A 22,381-nucleotide genomic window follows, 5' to 3' on the forward strand; every position below is an offset into this window, starting at 1 on the left:
AGTGACAAAAATTGTATTTCAACAACATCATGAAATAGAGAAATAAGCATATGGGGTTGAAGTCATTAAATTACTGTGATCACATGGTGAAAGATTTCAAAGGTTAAGACTGGCTGTGTTTCTCTTATGGTTAGTAAAAAATAGTTAATGTCCTCAATAGGAAGGAACAATGAACACACTCATGAATCATTCTTCCTTTTTCTTTAGATTCCAAAGGCTATGAATATTAATTGAAATCATATCTTGTTCTTTGCATGGAAAGATTTCTATCTGAAAGTGTTAACTGATCTTGGTATAAACTGTTACACTGGAATCCAAACATACTTATATAGAGCAAACCCAGTTTTAATTACTGTCATCATGACCTATAATTACTCTGGAGTCTAAACAAGAGCTAATTCAGGACATCTGGTAATTCTTCTTCCCTGCTGTGGACACTACTGACATCTTCTGAAAGTAAACAAATAACAAATGCTTTGGAATGGAATATAATGATGTAAGAGAGTTTGCAACCACCAAGTTATTTAGGGGAAAATTTCCCACCCTACTTTGAGGCCTTAATTATCCACTTTATTAATATTAAGGGAATTAGGCAATTGCCATATGTCCACTTCATTTGGTGTATTAGCTGGGCCCAGCCATTCTCGTCACTCTTGGTTGCAGATCATGTGAGACAAGAACAAGCGTTGGCAGGTAAATGATACGGTAGGGTGAGAGGGGCTTGTTCCATGTGGACACAGTCCCATTTCTCTACTTATGCCAAAGGTAGATTAAGTCATGCAGCAGTTATAAAAAAAAATGGGCTTGAATCAATGAACTCTACTTTGTAATATGCATCATATGACATGACATTCCCCATACCCCTTAAATCACCTGAATAAATCCAAATTCTTGAAACAGGAATAAACCAGCTCAGCATTAACGGAACTTAAAAAAAGAAAGGTTCCTAAATATACAATTTGTAAGAAAGGATGCATGACATATTCTGTGGAATAAAAATGAACAGAATTTATAAAACAAGAAAATGAACTGAGTCTTTTTACGCATATGTTAGACTCAAAGAAAACAAAGAAAAATACATTGATCACCATCAGCAAAAAAAAGTTCATGAAGACATGAAAACACTAAAATAAGTACTTCTGGATTAGCAAAGAGGCAAAAGGATAAACAACCTATTAATCAATGTGAAAAAATAATCCTTGAAAACATAAAAAATGTGTAGCTTCATGACAAATTCAAGTACATTAAGGAGCGGCAGAGGAGTTGTAAGCTTTTAGAAAATTCAAAAAATTAAAGTTCAACAAATTAAAAGCTCAAGATATACACATAGCACCAGATTTTGGGTCTGTATACATTTTTTGGAGGGATAAAGTATCATTTTACTAAGAAAATGCAAATGTATATTCCAATTGTGTAAGTCTAAAACACAGCACCATTGTAGGTATTGCACAGGAAAGAAAATGAAGAAGAAAATCAATTTAAAGTTAAAAGCATTTGAAATAAATAGAATAACCTCAGAGAATAAAAGAAACAAACTTGGGATTTAAATATACAACATAATTCGATACAAAACAGCTAGAAGGCTGTATGTACGCACAGCCATGTAGACAGGGCCTGACCAGCGGTTCGTTCATCTATAACGAAAACCAGTTCAAATCATGGGTGCATTTGAACAAAAGCCTCCCTACACAACCCCGTTCACAGGTTTTTCCAATTTCAGTGGGCTCACCTTTCTAAATTCATTTTTCAATTAATACGTAAAAGCAACCATTCTAGCCTGTTTTAGCCAAACTGGAATCTGCACTGCTGTTTGAAGAGATGGGGCCTCATTTCTGTGGCAGGAGGATTCTGGGTATCCTGCTCACAGCATCTGTGGGACCCACTACTTAGATTTCGGCAACATCCTCGTGTCCAATGTTTTAGAAAATCAGTTGTCTTCAGCCTCTCAAAATAATGGACGGCTAGGCAATAAAAATAGCATTCAGTAAGTATCTGGGTTGGTGATCACTGTACCATCATTCCCTGTCAGAGGACATGGTCTTTACAGTGCCTGTTGTTTCCCCTGAAGTTACTGCTAACTCTTTGGTCTGAGTGCTACTTGCATATCCGGTCCCATGGCTTTCCTTTGCCGCCCTGTACCTCTTTCCGCAGCCTCTGGAGAACAGTTTCTCCATAAGAGCTTCTGGGCGTCACCTCCTGAATACACATCTGCAGACACCACACAATCATCCTCTAGGCCAAGGAGTTTCTTTCCCAAGTGCCACAAATCCCGTCCTTTGTTCTGATGGCCAGTTCTTGTCTTAAAATCTGAGAATGATCCGGTTGGAACCGATAATGGATACAAGGGCCCAAAGACATTGCTAGGCCATTTAGCTTCAAAGGTACCAAAGACAGCTTGATGCCTTCACCATCAAACACCTCTTAGGGAAAACAGCCTTTTGTTTCCCAAATGAGAAACTCAGTGAAGAGACTGCAGTGTTGGGCTTTTCTTGTGGAACTCTTGTACAATTGGACTTTGTTCCCCTCTTTTCATGCAGTACGTATTCATGCCAGTGGTGATTGCTTTGAACTGAGCTCATTATACAGAATTAACAAAATCATTTCAGTAGTTGGCTATGGTAGGTTTTGGGCTCCCTGATAAAATAGCCTCCTGGGTTTCTTCCAAAATGAGTTATGAAGTGAAGCTCTTATCGCCTACCTATTTCTCCACATAAGCAGGATGGATATAAGGTGGTACAAGTATTCTTTGGCTACAAAACGTAGTCAAAAAACATTGAGCAGAAGCAATGCATTATGTCAAAAAAGTTGAAATCTTTAGCAATGATGGTAAATGTAAGCCCCAAGAAAACTTTAAGTCTGAAACTTTAAAATTCAGAAATCAAAGGCCAAATACAAGTTGATGAGACTAGAAAATGTACATCACCATCAGCCTACTAAATCATAAGATGTAATTTCATCTAGAAGAAGAACTAATGACAAGATTTGCTTGTGTTTTTCATAGAAGATCCTGAATGAAAATCATAGCAGTGGTGAAGCAAAACATATGGAATGAATTTGGGAAAAGCTAAAAATGCTGATATCCCAATTACTATAACAATAGGATTCCGATTGTTTTTAATGTCTGGCCTACCAAAAACAAATAAAAAAAGCCACCCATATATCATGAGGGTTTGATAGTATTACGATAGCTCCAATGCCAAGTCTTCCTCAGGTGTGTTTATTTCCCACCTGTCCGCTGACGGGCATGAGACACAGGATAGAAGCAATCTTCTGGATTACATCTTCCACTAGGTCCTGGGGGGCCCTGGGGACCTGGGGCACCTGGTGAGCCTGGCAAACCCGGAGCTAATGAAATAAAAGACCCCCATCAGAATGCAGATCACTTATGGCTCTTCCTCCCTCACTCCAACCAACACGGGTCATTCAACTTCACCTGTAGCAACATATATGGGCCACAGGCGAGAAGGTGTGGTTCCTGTTTTTAGAGGCTTGCTTGTGTTGTGAAGATAATATCACTATTACCTGAAGTCCCAGGAAGACCCGGGCTCCCTGGAAGCCCAATTCCAGGCTCCCCTCTTTCTCCTTTCTGTCCTCGGTAGCCTAAATGAGAGATACATAAAAAGAGAGACACAAGAAGTAAGAGTGTTCTATGGCAACAGAGCGCGTGCAAGAATCATGTTCTTAGTCTATAATATTTATGTTGTTCCTTCACTTAACATAAATGGCATATTGGCTATCTGTTTTGCATTATAATCATTTTAGGCTTACAAGTCAAACAGACTAGGTGCAACAGGCAACGAGGATCTTAGAAATATGCAGCTACTGTACAAGTTCCAGCTAGTCAAACTATGGATGGTGAGATTTTTGGCACTGAAAATGATACCTAAGTAACTCAAATCAATCATTCATATCATCTTTCAAGTAGCTATGACAAGGTGCGTGAACCTTTCCAATAAGAATTCTGACTGGGGGGTAGGTACAGGCTAAATATAAGAAGTGTACTGAAAGAGTTTGCTTAATATGAGGACAAGATGATATGACAACAAGAATGTGGACCTTAGTCCAAGAATTAAAGGGAATGAAAGGAACAAAAATTCATGATTTTAATAAATGACAGTAAGAGTGCGAGTATATGTAAATCCATCAATCTCAGAAGTCGGGAGAGGACAAATCAGGTCTTTGTTCAAATTACTTACTGTAACAACATTACATGCTTTCTAAGGAAAGTTAAAACAGCAACCTCGTGTTTTAACATAGGTGTCCCAGTAGTTCTTTAGAAAGCAAGGACATTAAGGGATTCATCTAAGCTCACTTCATCAATTTAAGATTCTTTAACCAAAATGAACTAGGTCTAAGATCTGTATACACATTAAGATAAAATCATTCTTATTCTTGATTGTACTTGTTGTCACCTGAGCTAGACGAATGCGGAGGAATTTATGCCTCTGGGAGCCCTTATCTCTGCTTTAATAAAGCAGAAAGACAAATACCACATGATTTCACTTACATGTAGAATATTAGAAACAAAACAAATAAATAACTAAACAAACAAAAGTGGAATCTGACCTATAAGTGCAGAGAACAAACTGGTTCTAGAGGTAGGTTCTAGATGGTTGCTAGTGGTAGGAGGGGTGGGAGAATGGGCACGATGGGTGGACGGGAATGGGAGATACAGGCTTCCAGTAATGGAAAGAGTAAGTCACAGGAATAAAAGGTACAGCATAGTGAGTATAGTCAATGGTATCGTAACAGTGTTATATGGTGACAGATGGTAGCTACACTTGTTCTGAGAACAGCATAATGCAGAGACTTGCTGAATCACTATGTTGTACACCTGAAGCTAACATAACATTGTTGTGTCAACTGTACTTAAAACAAGAGAGATCAAATTATAAAATAAATAAATAAATAAATAAATAAATAAATAAATAAAAGGCATAAAACACTTTTTATCTGTGTTTTGTATATTGGCATCCATGTAAGACTTTGTTTGATGAAAAGGTTTTGTGGCTATAAGAGTTTCATGATGATGGTAAATAGTTTCATTTCCAACTTCCCATACTTAAATAACAGCTTAAAGACAACTCTTGGTCCCAAATGAACAAAGCTGTCATGCAGAAACATGCAAACATACAACAAAGATAATAAGGAGAGTATCTCAGTAGGAAAAGTAGGTCCTGACCTAGTTGTGCCTTTTTGTAAAGGTGTATTATTACAGCAAAATATAGTAAGAGGAGAAATTTTAATGTTTTCTATGAGCAGTATGTAAAAGAAATTATTTCCAATAATTTGAGAATTAGACATCAGTTTTGGGGTTACCATCTTCATTTTTCATTGACCATACAGTGTATACATTATAAATGAAATAATATTAGCAATGTAATCCCCACACCATTATTTTTTGACTTTGGAGGTATCACAAGATCATAAATGTGAAAACAGTGGAAAAGAAGTAAGTAAGTAAGTAATTGAACAGTAAGTAATTTGAACATATTTTGAGATGCATATTGGAAATACATCCAGTGGGAAATTTTTACACGTTTATACCTGAAAACTGTTATAAATATTCAATACAATCCTAGATTTGAGAAATAATAGTGGTTGGAACATGTGGCATGATATTTTAAGTTGATACATATTCAAATTTTAAATATTACCAGAATTTCTTTTATATAAGCGACTTTCATTTAATTTGTGTGAACAACAAGGAAGAATGCTTATAGTTAGGGTCATTTGAAAGCACTCTTCCAATTCCATTATTTAGACATTTGTACAGTAAAATAACATTTGTTACATGAGGTATATTCATCCTGGTCTATTATGAAAGATTGAAAAGTTGACCCTTAAGTTATTTCAGTAAGTGCTTAAGACCACAGGCTAAAGAAATGAGGAAGAAAGAAAAAAACATTATGACTTTTAATTATGAAGTGTATTAACAAGACTGTAACACAATTCCAAATGGAGAACATATCTGCTAAAACCTACACATTCAAATTCAACTATCATATTTTAATATAATGCAAAAATTTATTTTTCCATGTGGATTTCAGGGCATATACTATCACAAAACAAGAAACAGTAATTCGTGTATTTATATAATAGGGTAACATTTACATTTCTCCTGTCAAATGCAATGATTTATTTGTACAAAGCTCTCAGTTCATTAGGTTAGTAACTATCTACTACTGCTGTTGAATTGTACAAGCACATGAGAGCTTTTATTCTCATATTTCCTAATAAGGTCTCAAGCTAGTTTCTTATGAAGGCTGCCTTAAAGCCATAGGGTCTTACTTTATAATTATTTCACAACAAAACTTCAGATAGGAATGCTAATAAAGTCCATAAGAGCTTTCCTGTTTTCTAGAATTAAGCTTTTTACCCCTTTAGGCCTCTCTTGAAATTTGGAAAAAAATAAAAGGCAGCTCTGTCAATGGATATGTATTTTCATGGCCTATAAAACTGCAGGTGACAGTGTGATATCATTGTAACTTATGTAGGAAAAGAAAACAAAGAAGTGTCCTAATCTACAGCATCTAGATATAGTAGTCATTCAAGAAACATGGTGCTTGTTGTAGTTTGGATGATAGACTTCATGTATTTTCAGTAGAGATTTCTGTGTCAACCCCAGCTGTGCATCTGTATGCGTACTGGACAAATGGAGCCATCAAGTGTTTCCAACATTTTGGCGGGGGGGACAATTCTTCATGTGGGGCCCTGCAGCACACCTTACAAGCTATTCAGCCTCCTCGGTCCCAGCCTACTCACTGACTACAGTGCCCCTCAGTGATTTTGCCACACACGCCTCCCATTTCCTAAGGCCCTTACTGCTACAAAATCTGAAAGGTCAAATCTGTATCAGTCAAATGAACTATGCTGTGGGTCACCGGCTGACAAGTAACAGAAGGCTTTCTTCATTATAAACCAGTAACAGCAAAGCTTTAAAAGTTCAAACGTGAGAACAACCATTCCCAATAGTGTCTTTTCAAAATGGATGGGGGACACATGGAGTGGCTGGATCTGTTTCCTCCTGCTAACTCCACATCTACTCACCGGGTGGGGTTCTTTCTGAAATGAATAGGGCTTTAAAGTGTAGCATCTGTCCTTCAGAATTTTCACAGAGGTGGAGAATCAGTTGGATTTGGAAAAAGTTTACATAAATTTCTTTCTCATAAAACTTGCCCAGGAGGATAAGATCTGTTAGGAATATTCGCCTCTCTTGTTTGTATATGGAAACCCAGCTGGATCATGCCACTCAGGCTTCTCTGATCCTAGTGTGGCACATCCTTGCTCACCCCTGGTGCACAAGCAATCAGGCCCTACACCACAGATCTGAGGTGGGAATGAACACCAAGAAAAGTTCTCTCAGTGCGCAGAGGGGAGGCAATCATCTGAATCCCACGGGATGGTTAAGATATAAATCTGTCTGGAAATGCTTTTGAATTAAAAAGACGTCAACAATCACCCTCTTTGGGGATTCAGGGAAAATGCAAATGAAGTGTCTCAACTCAGAATCATGGTGGTTTCTATTTTCACTGCAAGAAGACCAGGGCACCAAAAGAGGATCCACAAGTTTTCATTATCCGAATCACGGTAGGAGAATTACCTCCCCTTTTTTTAAAACTAGGATGGAGTACTTAACATACTAGTTGAACATATGCATCAACCTTCTTATTGCTCTCTGCATGTCTCCTACTTCTCAGGACAGACATGGGAAACTCGGCAGACCCCTTTAAATTTCTGTCTTGCTCTTAAAATAGTAAGATGGCAAAGCACTCATTCTACTTACACATTCCAATACAAACCAGTTGATTTATTTTTTTTAAAAAAGTTTATTTACTTTTGAAAGAGAGAGAAAGAGAACATGAGCTGGGGAGAGGCAGAGAGAGAAGGAGAGAAAGAATCCTACATGGGATCCTTACTGTCAGTGCAGAGCCCTGTGCGGAGCTTGATCTCATGAAACTTGAGACCATGACCTGGGCTGAAATCAAGAGTCAGATGCTTAACCAACTGAACCACCCAGGTGCCCCCAGACCACTTCATTTTAAGTGAAAATGGATTTCTTTCCTAAAAAAAATACTGAAAAAAAAAAGTCTCTTGGAAATTTCAGAAGAGCCACCATCAACCGGAATCCATGAGTGGGCAGAACACGCTGTGCTGTGCTTGGTGCCCACACTTTCTTTCCCTTTCTGTGCTGCATTTCTCACTTCCTTCTTTTCTCAAACTCAATCATGGTGTGTCACGAAGAGGACTAATTCAGCCAACAGCATCTGATGCCTGCAATGGATACTAGGGTAACAGTTTTATATGCATTTTGTTTCTTTTCTTTTGGAGAAAACTTTTAAATCAGGCACAGCAAAACTTTGAACTTCATCTTCTCAACACTTCATGTCCATTTCTCTCCCAGAGAAAAACCCTTCAATTACTTATGAACCCTTGGAGAGACACCAAAGATCAAATGGCACCTCTTGTTTTCTTTTTTACAGCAAGATTTCTTGGTGGCTTTATCAGCATAGCATGACTATACGCAAATATTCCTTAAAAATGAACCCATCTTATGTAAGTTGTATTTTTCTGCTGCCTTTCTAGCAAATTTAACAAATACTAAAAAGGAGCTATCATATGAAAGTTGAGGAGGCACCTGAGTCACAAAGATATTGTCTGTTACCAGAAACTCCACAGTGGGACACCAAGTTTTGTCAATTTTAGGTATATGTGCTCAGGGACGAGCACAAGTTTTGTCAATTTGACTAAATGCTGGTTTTTAAAAAGTTGGAAATCATGTGGGGAAGTCCTTTCAATTCAAGCATTGCACCCAAAAGCCTTATCAGGAGTAGAAGTAGTCTAGAAGATTTCGTAAGCAAAATAGATCCCACAGAAATCTTCTGCCAAAGGGAAGGTAAGTAGATTGGTAAATAGAAGTCTTTTTCCAAAAGCTTCACTGACATGGCTGACTTTGCATTGCTTCTGACTGAGTCTTCCAGATGGGCATTCCCATGGGGAGGGAGCCTGGACACAGGTATTTGTGTGGAAAGGTGACTCTAGTTCCTGAACTATTTTCCTCGATAATTCAGATTTTTCTATGTTCTTGTCCTCTCAAACTACAACTGTTTGAAACAGCAGTCCATATTTTTTCTGCTATTGGTGTTAACAGTTCTTATCCATCACGTGGCTTGAAACATCACCCATCAAGCTCTTTGTTTCAGGTTCATAGACTATGACTTCAGAACAGACCCAACTAGTGAAAGGTAAGAAAATACCCACCACACAACCATGTACACACAGAAGGCCACACCTGATTCTATACATATTCTTCCAACTATTGGCCAAAACTCTCTATGATCTAAGGGAAAGGTAGGATATTCTGTTTAGTTCAGGAGAACTAGAATGATGCTACTGTTGTTTTACACTGTGCTAAGTAAACCAAAAGCCTTGTCAGCTGTGACTGAAGGGTAAGACTCTAACAGGCCCTGTGATTAGAGATATAGTTATTGTTCTCTTAGGGGCGGAGGGGCCTGTCAATCACTTGGGCACTTCCTAAGGAAAACCAGGCTCATGTTACAGAGAAGCAGTAGGAAGGACAGTGAACTACTGAAAGAAAAAGAATTCTCTGCATATATAGTATTTTGGAATGTATTCCTATGTCGTTTTGATGTTCACCTCTGTTTTCTCCTTTACACAAACTTCTGATTATTTCAAGGATCATTGAGCTCCTCCATGGTAACACAGGAAGAAGAGTTTCCCTGGTTTTATCTTTCATGGTATGTACTCACTGGATTTAAAATTTCCTTATCAGAATTGCGGATCCCCTAAACAGGGCTGATTTGGCCTCTCTGCCAATTGCTAACCATATTTATAGAAAATGGCCTTGCGAGCTTTAGTCAAGCTATGTTCAAAATCATGTCTTCGGTCAAGCTGTCATCAGCGGAACAATAATTTTTTGCCAATTTAGTGAAGTTTTGCTTTAAAAATTTTTAGAAACCATATTAAGAAGGATTCTAACATTTCTCAAAATTTTACTTGGACTTAAATCATTACTTACAGTAGCATCTCGTAAGACCCTTTCCTCAGTTTCTTCAAGATACTACGATGATTCTTGTTGTTGTCCAACTTACATCAATAGGGAGGCATAAACAATGCTGATTCCCACAAAATAATGATATATAAGCCCACATTGTTGGTGTTATTCTTATAACAAATATTATTATCAAAATACATTTAGATTAGCAGGTAATTATTAGTCAGTTTTAAGCTTGACATAGTAATAGTTAAAAATTGACTTCTAGAATGTCAAATATTAACAAAATAGTCTATATTTATTCATTACCTATGTTTGTGTAATGTATATATATAATATATATTATATAGATACATAGATACACATATATTTTTGCTTTAAGTGTGATTAACATGTTCTAACTACTGAGCTTTAAAAAGCTGGTAAATAAATATTATATCTGAAAACTTACCTTGAGGTCCAGGGTCTCCTGGTGGCCCAGGTAATCCATCCTTTCCTGGTGGACCAGGCCTCCCGTGAGCTTGAGCAGCCAACATTGCTGCTGGCAGCTTGAGCTGAGATAGGAACACAGCCATCCTCTCTTCATTTATGAAAGAAAAAAAAATACAGCATGTAATAGAAATATTTTTACATCAAAATTTTTCATTTTTTTCACATGAAATTCAACAAAAAACAGTCTTGTTTGGTTTTCAATTTAAGTGCATCTAATTTACTAACTGGCCTGACTGCTGAGAGCTGTTTTGTTGATTGGTCAAACAAACTGGATTGTACAAAGTTGTCTGAATATAAATGAAGACCATCTGTGCCGATCAGACGGTCTGAGAATTTTCAGTGCTTCAGAGATGTAGCAAGTCTACTGGACAAAACACTAGCTTGGAATCTAATTAACCTTTGGTAATGACTTGTGGCTAGAATTTTAGGTTTATATTAAAAGATGGTTTTAATAATAAATTTAACTCACTTTCCAGCAATGTTGTAAATGTATGTGGTCATTTAAAATATGTTTATGAATTCCTGACATTCTTTTCCAAATGGAATTAGGCTCTGCCTATTCTTGAGTCTGCGCTGGAGTTACTTTCCATTTCAAATGAGTAGAGGAAAGCAGAATTGACAGTATGCAAGTAGGGAAATTAAGTCATAAAAGGCACCATGGTTTCCTGGCTGCTCTCTCTCTTGGATTGCTTAGAGTGAGACTGCTCACTCTGGGGAAAGCCAGGTGCTCTGTCATGAGGGCATTTAAAAAGTCCCATAGAGAGTCCCACTTGGGAAGAACTGAGGCCACCTGCCAACATCCACATGAGTGAACTTGGAAGTGGATCTTCCGGCCCCAGTCAAGCCTTCAGATGACTGCAGCCCTGGCTGACATTCTAACTGGAGCTTCATTATAGACTCTGAGCCAGAACCACAAAATTAAACAACCTTCAAGTCCCTGACCCACAGAAAATGTGAGATTATAAATGTTAGTTGTCTTAAGCTACTGAAGTTTTGAGGTATTTTCTTATGCAGTAAGAGATAATTCATAGGATATGTGACACTTTATATCCTTGAATAAAACTGCATTATTAATAGATTTGTACAGAAAAAAATGGTCATTGGCTCCATGTTCACTATGATTTCACTGTTTAATTTCTATACTGGGAAAATATTGTACTTTGTCAACAACTAAATTTTGCCTCTTTTAAAAAAAATGTCTATTATATACCCTCTATATTATCCTTTTTTTTTCTGGTTTGATTTCCAGTTAGTCCCATTATTCAGTCATGATTTTAGTAGGGAGTATGCTAATTGGGCCAAGGGAAAAAAAGGTACAGATGAGCATGGTCTCACTAAATTCCATTTGTAGACAGAGTGAAAACAATAAAAAGTTTCTATACATTTCTGTGAACCTGAAGAAAACACTGAAACTAAGACACACAAGTTATGAGAGGTTGACAAATTATCCAGAACATTTAGAAACGTCAATAAAAATAACAATCTTTTGTAGGTGTTGAGTGATGTGACCTTTATGAATTGAATACTTCCCCAAAAAGCAATGCTGCCTTCCCAAGGGACATATTGTCATTTGCCCTTTTGTTCATTCACCAAACTTCCTGGAACTGTTTGGTGAGTGAACACTGCTGATCTAGGTCCTAAAGGAAGAATCCAGAGAGGAAAGTGAGGACTGATTAAAGGGGCTTCTATAAGGTGAGTTCAGTCACCTTAGGAAGTAGGTGAGTACTTCCTATAATGGAAGTATCATTATGGGTGGCACAGGTGTCATGCAATTATTAATACTATACTTAGACACTTATTAATAAGTCAATAATGCTTTGCATAAAAATGAGTTGTTACAGAACATCAGTGTACCAATAACTCATGAAATTGAAAGGATCTAGAAACTGAGGAAGTTCAAAGAAAATGGAAATGCAAAAATATAAATAAGAATTTTCACTCTAAAATAAATTCCTAAACAAGACAAATCATTAATTACATTAATTAAACATCCTCTGTAAGCAGAGCCCTGTATTGGGTATTTTATACTTTCTGCATTAAGTGCTCTTGTTCAGGAATCCCAAAGAAAGCCTGAAAGAGAGTCTCATCCTATACCAACTACTATTCATGTTTTATAAGCCCCATATGCTATAAAGATTATTTGCTGATTGGGGCGCCTGGGTGGCGCAGTCGGTTAAGCGTCCGACTTCAGCCAGGTCACGATCTCGCGGTCCGTGAGTTCGAGCCCCGAGTCAGGCTCTGGGCTGATGGCTCAGAGCCTGGAGCCTGCTTCCGATTCTGTGTCTCCCTCTCTCTCTGCCCCTCCCCCATTCATGCTCTGTCTCTCTCTGTCCCAAAAATAAATAAACGTTGAAAAAAAAATTTTTTTTTAAAAAATAAAAAGATTATTTGCTGATAAACTTTATTTTATGACTAAAACTTGTTCTGTAATATAAGACATTCCTTCTCAGAATTGCGTTTTTGAATGATCATTCCAAGATTGCACTTACTATTATTGACTTCTTAGTTATAAATCCCACATAGGCCATTGTCCAGTTCAGTTTTTCCTCAAAACCATAGTCAATATTTTACTACCTTAGAAATTAATTTTAGTGAAATCATTAATGCAAATTAATCCAAAGCCCATTATAAATACAATCTATCATTGGATTCTTTATTTAAATTTGCTTGGTTTGTTTATGTTTCATATATCTCACATTTAACATATAGAATATAAGCATAACTAGACTAAAAACATAACTAGATTAAAAACTATGAGATCATGACCTGAGCCAAAGTTGGACACTTACCCAACTGAGCTACCCAGGTGCCCCATCAGTACAATTTTTCTTAATTTGAGACATATCTCCTTGAATACCTTCAATGTCTAAACACAAATATTCACAGTACTAGTTTTTTTCCTCTTTAATGTCTAAATTGAATTTACAAGTAATTTGCTTTAGGTGGTTTTTAATATTTTTAGTAAAACAGAATTCTTTTAAATAGTTACTTCTAGCTGTGAATTATCTAGCTTTAAGATACACTAAGAAATAGTCATTTAGCAAAATGATAATTACTTCTTCTGAACCTTATCCTAATGCCCTATAATTTAAAATAATATGTTTTTGAGCCTCTAAATAAATTGTTAAGACCTGTATTCTTAATTGCCTTTCTTCTGTTTTCAGTGATCTTTGGTCAATTAAACTGTTTTTGGGTATGCTTTCTAACGAGGCAGGAAATTGAAGAATTCAGATAGGAGCTTACGTAAACCAAACACATATTCTATCTGCCAATGCAAACCTAGAGCAGTCACTCTAACAAAGACCGATGACTTGCCTTCTTCAAAGAATGGGCTCATCAACATAATGCAGACATTAATATTAATGTGTTGGTAAACTATATTATGGGGAGAGTGAAGGGTCATTCAGACGTCATCTGGCCCATGTCTACCTTCTATTTCACAGACAGAATCTGTAAATATTTTGAAACAGAAATTCATCGTTTTTTTCTGATGCCCACTCAAATGTTTAATTGCCCATTTTCTTGTACAGCTTCAACTTACTTTCTTTTGTAATTCTATTATAAAAACAGAAAGTAGTTAATGAGTATTTCCCTTGGGAAATCAGTCATCTACTTGATCATATTGTTACCTCTTAGCCTTCAGGTTAAATAACTTTTACTCATAGACTTGGTAATCTGTTTTGTAAATCACTTTTTGGCTTTACTATTTCAGGGCTTTTCCATACTTCTCTTAAATGTGGAAACCAAAATTAGATACAGTTTTCTCCTAAGGGGCAAAAAATATCAGGAGAGTAATTTCCTTTCATATCTTAAATAATTACTTTCTAGTTTCATTTTAACTGTTAGTTCCACAGTATCATTTGGTGGATTCATATTCATTTTGTGGTTCATCATAACCCAAAGGTTGTTACTGCTACATTTATTTCTGGCCTAATCCTTTGCTACTTTTGGAAGCATGTTGCATTGAAATGTTATTGTGGGTAAAGACGGTGGATGAAACACAAACACATGCACGTGAATCCCTGTAAAGCAATAGGAAGGCATTTTTTAAAGATGTAAAAGCACAAGAATGGGGAGAATATGAAAGAAGACAGCACAACAAAATTTTGGAGGCCGAGAACTAGATAGCTGAGTGACAGATGCTTAGCGGACTCAAGAAAACCAAATCTTTATGCTAGAAACTGAGAAACAACCTGTTTTAAATCACAAAATCCTTAAGAGGCTCAAGAATTGGCAACACAAGTTACATCTGAAGGTGTGGTAAAGGAGGGAGAACTAAAATAAGAATTAGCTGAAAGCCTGTTTAAGAAGTAGTCTTAGAAATTCCTTTCTCTATACAGCTAGGTAGTTGTTCCTTCTCAAACTTAGGAAAAAGCTGAAGGTAACTGAAAACAAGAAGAATAAATGAGCATTTATATGCTCAGTGCTTAGGTCCTACCCTTATTCTTCTACTTTGCTCTCTAAATGCTGACAGCCAGGCAGGAAATGGAAATATTTCCTCTGGGGAATCCAGCTGGGCTAAGAGGAAAGACTTAAAAGACAATGAAATAGAAGGTCTCTCAATTAAAAAGCTCAGTTAGGCTATCCTACAGTGAGGCTCATGGTTGGCAAGCCCCACCGTTCACTTATAACTTTCAATTAGGGTTTCAGAATGTACTCTTTTGTATAAGCAGACAACCAAGGATTACTGGCACTAAGGAAATCTTATAAGCTGAACAACAGACCCAAACAAGGAAGTGGAAAGAAGCAAATTGAAAGATATAGAGACTATGCTGTGGAAAATATTTAAAAAGATATATTTATATTTTCAAGATGTGTATCTATCAGATGATGTGTATATCTATAGGATGTATATACATACACATATATAAATTAGGATCTTACTTGTTGAGATACACGAGAAGATGTTACACTTGAAACAGAACAGGATTAATACATTTTCATACCTATGCACACACATATATAGGAAATAAATATTTGGAAAATGGAGAAAACATAGGTAAAGGGGCTTTCCTGGATATTGGATTTGGACGTAGAAATACAAACCAAGAGAGCCAGATGTGTGTGCACATTCCTGCACAGGTAGGCAAATTCTTCCTGTGTGTTGATGTAAATGCCCAAGTATAACAGGGTGGTGTCATAGTAGGAATAAAGTTTCTCATATCTGACAAGATCCTAATTTGTGTGGGTAGCTGCAAAGCCCTCATAAAGCCAAAAAAAAAAAAAGCTAAGTTGAGACACACAGCATCTTCCTCCACTCTGTGCTGTCATCTTATTTGCAAAAGGATTTGCCATAGGGAATTGAATCTGATTTTAGATTGGGCATATATTTGTGTGTTATGATCCACCAGAAACCTGGGCTTGGGGTTGGTAGGAAAACACCATGGGTAGGTTTAAGTTGGGGCATCAGGAGGCTGCAGGAGGGCTTGGTGGCCTGGGGAATAGCCCAAAGTGTGAGGTCTGTGGGAGGGGGCCACCTGGGAATCTCTGAAGGGAGATAGAAAGCTCCATGAGGAGAGCCCAAGTTTTGGGTTTTGGTCTAGGCTTCACTAGAGGCTCCAGTGTGGTCCTCTACTGACAGGATTATAAAGTGGGAGAGCAGGATCTCTGGAGGACTCCCTTGAGCCCCCAGAGACAGTCTATGACTTTCTGGGCAGAGAGGGAATTGCCCCTGAGGCTGTAGATGTGCAGGGGTGAATGGGGAAGAGACAAACGCTAGCTGCCACTGAGCCCACTGTCTTGTGAAAGGACTAAGAGGGAGGCAGATGCATGCTGCTTAACAGTAACTGTTGTAACATGTGAAGATTAGTCTTTGCTTTTATAGAGAAAGCTTTCTGAAAGGGAGAGAAATGTGACCCTGGAGCTCTATGATTTGTGAAAATGGAGTTGTATTTTTTTCTTCTTTTTGTAAATGGTATTCAGAAGCCATGGAAAAGTGACTTCCAAGTGGAAAGTTAAATGGACTGAACTGGAATAATCTTGGGACAAATGAACTAAAGTGCTAAATAACCAAATCCTGGGTTTTAGACACAACTTTGTTTGGAAGAAAGTCGTGCTGGACTGGTACCAACAGAGATAAAGGGAGAAGAGTGATATTTGGAGTCTCAAAGTCTACGAGTCTTGGGAAAAAGTCTCCTTGTGGGCCACCTAAGAATATGGTTTAGAGGCCAAGATGTATGACTTCAGAGGGACCTAGCCAGGCTGAGAGAGACTGAGGGAGGTGGTAGGAGAGATGGGGCAGAAGTTAGAGGAGACTTGGAGGACACTCAGCACTCTTACTTAGCTTACTGGAAGGCAGGGAGTGATGCTGACAGGAAGTTGGGGCAGGACAGCAAAGGGGGAGATCACAGACTTAGAAGAAAGTGCAAGCCACATCAACCTGCCCCATGGTAGAGAGAGAGTGTCCCAATTCTCCTGATCTTTCTCCTCAGAAGGCCAGTCCTTCACAGGAGTAACCCCACAATGGCCTGAAAGTGGGCAGCATGAAACTTTCTGTGGGTGGAAGGAGCATGTCTGGTCTGCTGAATGCATGGGGCAGGCTACCAGGGGCCATGCCTTTATCCAGTGTCCACTGGGCATGCAAAATGAACACCTTCCACATCTTAAACTAAATCTAAAGTCTTTGAGGAAACTGAAGTTCCATATTAAAGTTGCCTGAGGTAAAACATAATTGACATTAGAGCCCATGGAAATTAAGAGTTAAAGGAGAATTTTAGATCACAATTCAAATATGTATTTGTTTGCATTTTCTTTCCATGATCATGTCTACTAAATGTGTGGATGCTATCTGAGATCCTAGAGGTCCTGTGTCCAGGGCTGGGTACAAGGACATGCCATCTGTGCAGTCACACAGGGTCCCCTTGCTCACCTACACTTGGAATAGTGTCCAGCTGTGGCTCTCTTATAATTCATAACCATTTTTGAATAAGGGCACCTATATTTTTATTCTGCATTGAGTCCTACAAATTAGCTGGTCCTGTCTATGCCTCTACATTTTTCAATGTTTCCCTGGAAACCTTAATTTAAGATGCCTTTTTCTTTTTCAGACAGTTGATGCTTGAGGAATGCTTGTTGAGAGGGAATGTTTGTACTGCAAATTTTGGAGACTTTTTCATGATGCTAGGTTCAAGGATCAAAAAAAGAAAAGCAATAAAAAAGGATTTCTAAATTTAAGGGCAACATTAAAATTATAAAGAGAAAACTGGTAGCTCAAAATAATAAAAACCCCCAGCATACAATAGTATTAGTGACCTATCACGTCAGAGCATGGTAAAGATGCTTAGTAGAGATCAATGTAAATTGAAATCAACAGCATGAATTACCTTTAAAAATCCATTTTTTCCCTATTTTGTCATTGAAGCAGCTAAAGTCCCTGTGTTACTCTGCTCTATCTCTAGTGCTCATCAGAAATAAGATAATGTTCACTAAAGTACCAAGATTTTGGTCTCTAATACTAATTACTGCTGGAAATAATCAAAGCTTCTTGTAGAATAGCTAATTCCATGGTTGCAGTAGAAAGACTTATAGTGAACTCGAGGCATTTGGTGATCTTATTCTTTGCAAAATTCAGTAATATATATTTAGCTTAGCAAAGAAAGGATGCTTTGCAAAAGGAGCAGGGACCATGAGAGCCAATGTGGATTCATTTTTTAAAAACAAGAATTCCTCATTTTATTAAGCTCACAGTTGAGGAGAGTGATCATGAGTTTAGCAAGTCATTTGACAAAGTCATGTGAAATCTTGTGAACAGATAAAGAAAATGTAGAGTGGATTTTAGAAAAACATGGATTCAGAGCTCAGTAAAACAATAAAATAGAATTTACAAGTGAACAGGAGGAATGCAATGGCATTAAGAAAGCCCTGACTCTTGACTCTTGACTCTTTCCACATTTCTATCTACAGATGAATGACGACATGCTTATAAAATCTGGAGATAACACAAAGGTATGAGGCTCAGCCAACCTGTGCTACAGTAAGACAACATCCCAAAAGATATCTTCCGTTTGTGACAATGTGTAATCACAAACCATTTGAAATGTAATAGGAAGAAACACAAAATCACAAACTTAGATTTTAAAAATGGACACAGTATACAATGAGAAACACCTAAACTTTAAAAGTTTGTATAAAGAAGATCCAGAGTTATTAATTAATTGAAAATTCAAAATTGATTAAGGCTTTTTTTTTTAAAAGGAATGCTATCTTAGGCAGCATTATTGAAGTGTCTATATCAAGGGTTAGAAAACTTTCTCTGCAAAGGGTCAAATATCTAAGGCATTTCAAGCTATCCAATCCCTATCACACCTAGTCAATTCTGCTTTTGTAGCATGAAAACAGCCAGAAAAAATTCATGAAAGAACGAGCCTGACTGTGTTCCAATAAAACTTTATTTATAGAAACAAATTTGAATTTCAGATCATTATCACATGTCATGAAATACTCTTTGGATTTAAAAAAAAAAACGTTTAAAAATGTACTCCCTACCCACCTCCCCACCCAAAAAGTAAACATCATTGTCAGCTTATGGGCCACACAAAAACAGGTGGCAGGTGAATTTGGCTGGTGGGCCATAGTTTGCCGATCCGGGGTCTAGATCAAAACACACTGTACTCTGCCTTGGTCAAAATACTCCTGGGTGAATGACGGTCATTTAAAAATTAAGTGTTTCTCCAGGGTGATGATGGTGGAGGAGCTAACTACACTTACACCATAGAAAAGTAAGGAGAGGTACCATGGATATGGAAAAATACTGTAGGGGCTGTCATGTGAATAGAGGAAGATACTTTACCTGTGCTGTTTAAAAGACCAGGAATGATGAGAGGAAGTTACAGAGAGGCAAATTTAACTTAGCGTAAGGCAGAATTTTCTATCAGACAGAGGTGATCCATCATTTAATAGGTTGCCTCTTCACATTGGTGTTGCACGGCCATCTTTGAGAGCGTGCTGAAGGGATCCCCCACAGTGGATGGGAAGTAGTAATTGGTAAAAAATTCAGAAATGTTTATTAAGCAAATCTAACCTTCAAAAATCCTTAGAACCTCTTGATTAATGTATTTCTTTATTTCTTCAAATGAAACCGCATCAGCCTAAAAAAGGGGGGAAAGGTCTGTTAGAGCATAGCACAAGTGAGTAAAGAATAGAAATACCGGGTTGGTGTGCATACTTGAAACTTCTATGGAGATATGTTCATCAGGCAAAATGCTTTTGGCAACTGACTATAGGCAATAAATATCTTTGTTTTGATCAAATGCTCGAAAGAATTGAAGTGCTTAATTGCTTTAAAAGCTGTGGCCTGGAATCATAACCAGTGATTTGAACATATTTCTTATTAAATGGAGAAGCATGGTTTCATATGATAAGGAAAGACATTTCCTATTACTTCATCTTCTGAAGTTACAGAATTTGAACAATGTTATCATGACATTAATTTCCCAGGCACAATTTAACTTCTAACCAATCCCTGGAAACTGGTAAAGTCACTATCTAACTGATACTATGTGTCTCCACAGGAAGAGAACTCCCAAGTATGCTGGATTATTTTTTAAAGTGTTTTATTCATGGAATAAAACTAAGTTTTACTCATTTTATGGTACAGTTTCTTCTGTCATTCACACTTTGTAGGCGTATTTGTGTTAAGCAATTTTCTTTTTTTAATAGAAAATATGGGACATGAGAAAGGGAAGTAGGTAAATGATGTCAGTTGAGTTTTATCCCCTCAACAAATGAAGCTCCATGAATTTGGCAAAGAATCTAACATTTATAATAGTAATATTTTACGGTGGTATCCTGATATTTTTAAAAGAGAGCTATTATTTTTCATGATGGTTAGGATTTCAAAGTATTTTATTACTCTTTTTTTTTTTTTTAGTGGTTATTATCCAGAGGTATATGTGTGACATTAAAGACAATGTGATGGGCTCATAAAGTGATGATTTCTGTAGGACAGAATAGGTCCAAAAATGCTCTATTTCAATATTTTATTTTCATTGTATATGGGACATATGAACCTGAATTAATGCATCTACTACCAATTACTGACACAGCACAGAGAGCTCATTATACAGGCTTTATTCAAGTAGAGCTTAGGGAGAATGGATAAAAATAAAGAGTCTGAATATTGTGGGAATGCCTAATTTGGCCCTCCACCTGGTATTGGCTAATCATTTGAGGACAGCATGTCCTTAACTCCCTGCCCTCACTTCAGGACTCTCCTTTCTCCCTGACAAGGATGTCTTCTGATTAAGTTCCTCTGTGAATGGCCATCCACCACATCTCCTGAGGATATTAATAATAACATGGGCTTTCTTAACCAAACACTCCTTCTTGGCCTGTCTTCCACTTTAAAGTATCATTCAGGGTAGGTTTGTTGTTCTCATAGGCAACAAATAGAGTTTTAATGTAAAACAGACCTATGTTATCTGTGTAGTATAAGGAGACGTTGTCATAGTATTTAAGAGCATGGCTTTGGAGTCAGTCAGACCTGGGTCTAACCCATGAAATAACTGTGACCCTGAACAAGTCAACTCAGTTCTTGCATTTGTAAAAGTGGGACAGACAGGGCACCAATCTTCCTAGCTGTGAGGATCTACTAAGTTAATGTATAGTAAGTACTTAGTGGAGGATCTGGTACATAACCTGAAATAAATGACAGCTATTGCTACCCTTGTGGAGACAACTTTAGATTAATTTTATTTCTTTTACAAGGAAAATAAGATAAAAACAGAGAGGGAGGCAAACCAGAAGAGACCCTTAAATACAGAGAACAAACTGAGGGTTGCTGGAGGGGAGGAGAATGGGTGGATGGGCTATATGGGTGATGGGCATTAAGGAGGGCACTTGCTGGGACGAGCACTGGGTGTTATATGTAAGAGTTGAATCACTGGGTTCTACTCCTGAAACCAATTCTACACTATATGCTAACTAACTTGAATTAAAAAAAAATTTTTTTTAAATAGCTAAATAAACAAACAAACAAACGGATTATGCATGTTTTCATTGTAAAAGGGATACGTGGTCAATACTAGCCAGGAGCTCCTGGAGCTCTTGGCACTACTCACCGGAGTACCTGGGATGCCTGGATTGCCGGGAGGGCCTTGGTGCCCGGGGGATCCTGTGGAGCCCTTGTTTCCTGGTGGCCCCACAGGACCTATGGCTCCCTTCATGCCTGGAAGGCCTGGTTTTCCCTGTTCACCTTGTGGGCCTCTGTCTCCTGGAATTCCCTGATCACCCTGTTGAGGAAAAAGTTAATAACACATTAGCTGTGGTTAAGAGCAAGGATCCTGGATTCATCCTGGCACTTACTAGCTGGGGGACCTTGGACAAGTGAATTAAGCCCTCTGTGCCCTAGTTTCTTCTCCCATAAAGTGCAGGGTGATGGAGTCAAGTCAAGTACTTAGAACAATGCTTGTACATTGAAAGCACTCAATAAAAAGTTAGTGACAATGTTAGTTGCACTTGGTTGCCAGTCTAGAATGATGACACTTTTGAAAGTCAACAGCGGTGGGTTGCCTGGGTGGTTCAGTCGCTTGAGCATCCGACTTCAGCTCAGGTCATGAATTCATGGTTCACGAGTTCGAGCCCCATGTCAGCTGTGCTGACAGCTCAGAGCCTGGAGCCTGCTTCAGATTCTTTGTCTCCCTCTCTCTTTGTTCCTGACCCACTTGCACTCTGTCTCTCTCTCAAAAATAAATAAAGATTAAAAGAAATTAAAAAAAAAAAAGAAAGTCAACAGCAGCTGCCACTTCAGGCCTGGGTCTCCTTGGCAATAATAAAAAAAGATGGCCAAGAGGATTTCATCATCGGGATTTTACAACAAGTAAAACTTCAGGACACTCAGAATCTCTCCCATGTGCTTTTCTCCTTCTTCTTCTTCTT

The 22,381-nt window shown here is 37.8% G+C and overlaps 1 protein-coding gene across 1 annotated transcript in view; it reads right to left on the reverse strand.

Moving 5' to 3' along the window:
* Window positions 1–3,217: 3,217 nt before the first annotated feature.
* Window positions 3,218–22,381, reverse strand: part of COL19A1 (collagen type XIX alpha 1 chain) — a 346,749-nt gene continuing 327,585 nt past the window's right edge. Inside the window, exons 48-52 of the mRNA XM_047102603.1 lie at window positions 21,565–21,735; window positions 19,527–19,593; window positions 10,467–10,595; window positions 3,523–3,600; window positions 3,218–3,345 (exon numbers count right to left, since the gene is read on the reverse strand). Coding sequence (XP_046958559.1) covers window positions 3,218–3,345; window positions 3,523–3,600; window positions 10,467–10,595; window positions 19,527–19,593; window positions 21,565–21,735 — 573 coding nt within the window. The remainder of the gene's footprint in view (window positions 3,346–3,522; window positions 3,601–10,466; window positions 10,596–19,526; window positions 19,594–21,564; window positions 21,736–22,381) is intronic.

This window comes from Lynx rufus, unplaced genomic scaffold (genome assembly GCF_022079265.1).
Source record: "Lynx rufus isolate CCGP_SWC_20201006 ecotype Redwood Valley unplaced genomic scaffold, mLynRuf1.p SCAF_6, whole genome shotgun sequence".
Classification (NCBI taxonomy): Eukaryota; Metazoa; Chordata; class Mammalia; order Carnivora; family Felidae; genus Lynx; species Lynx rufus.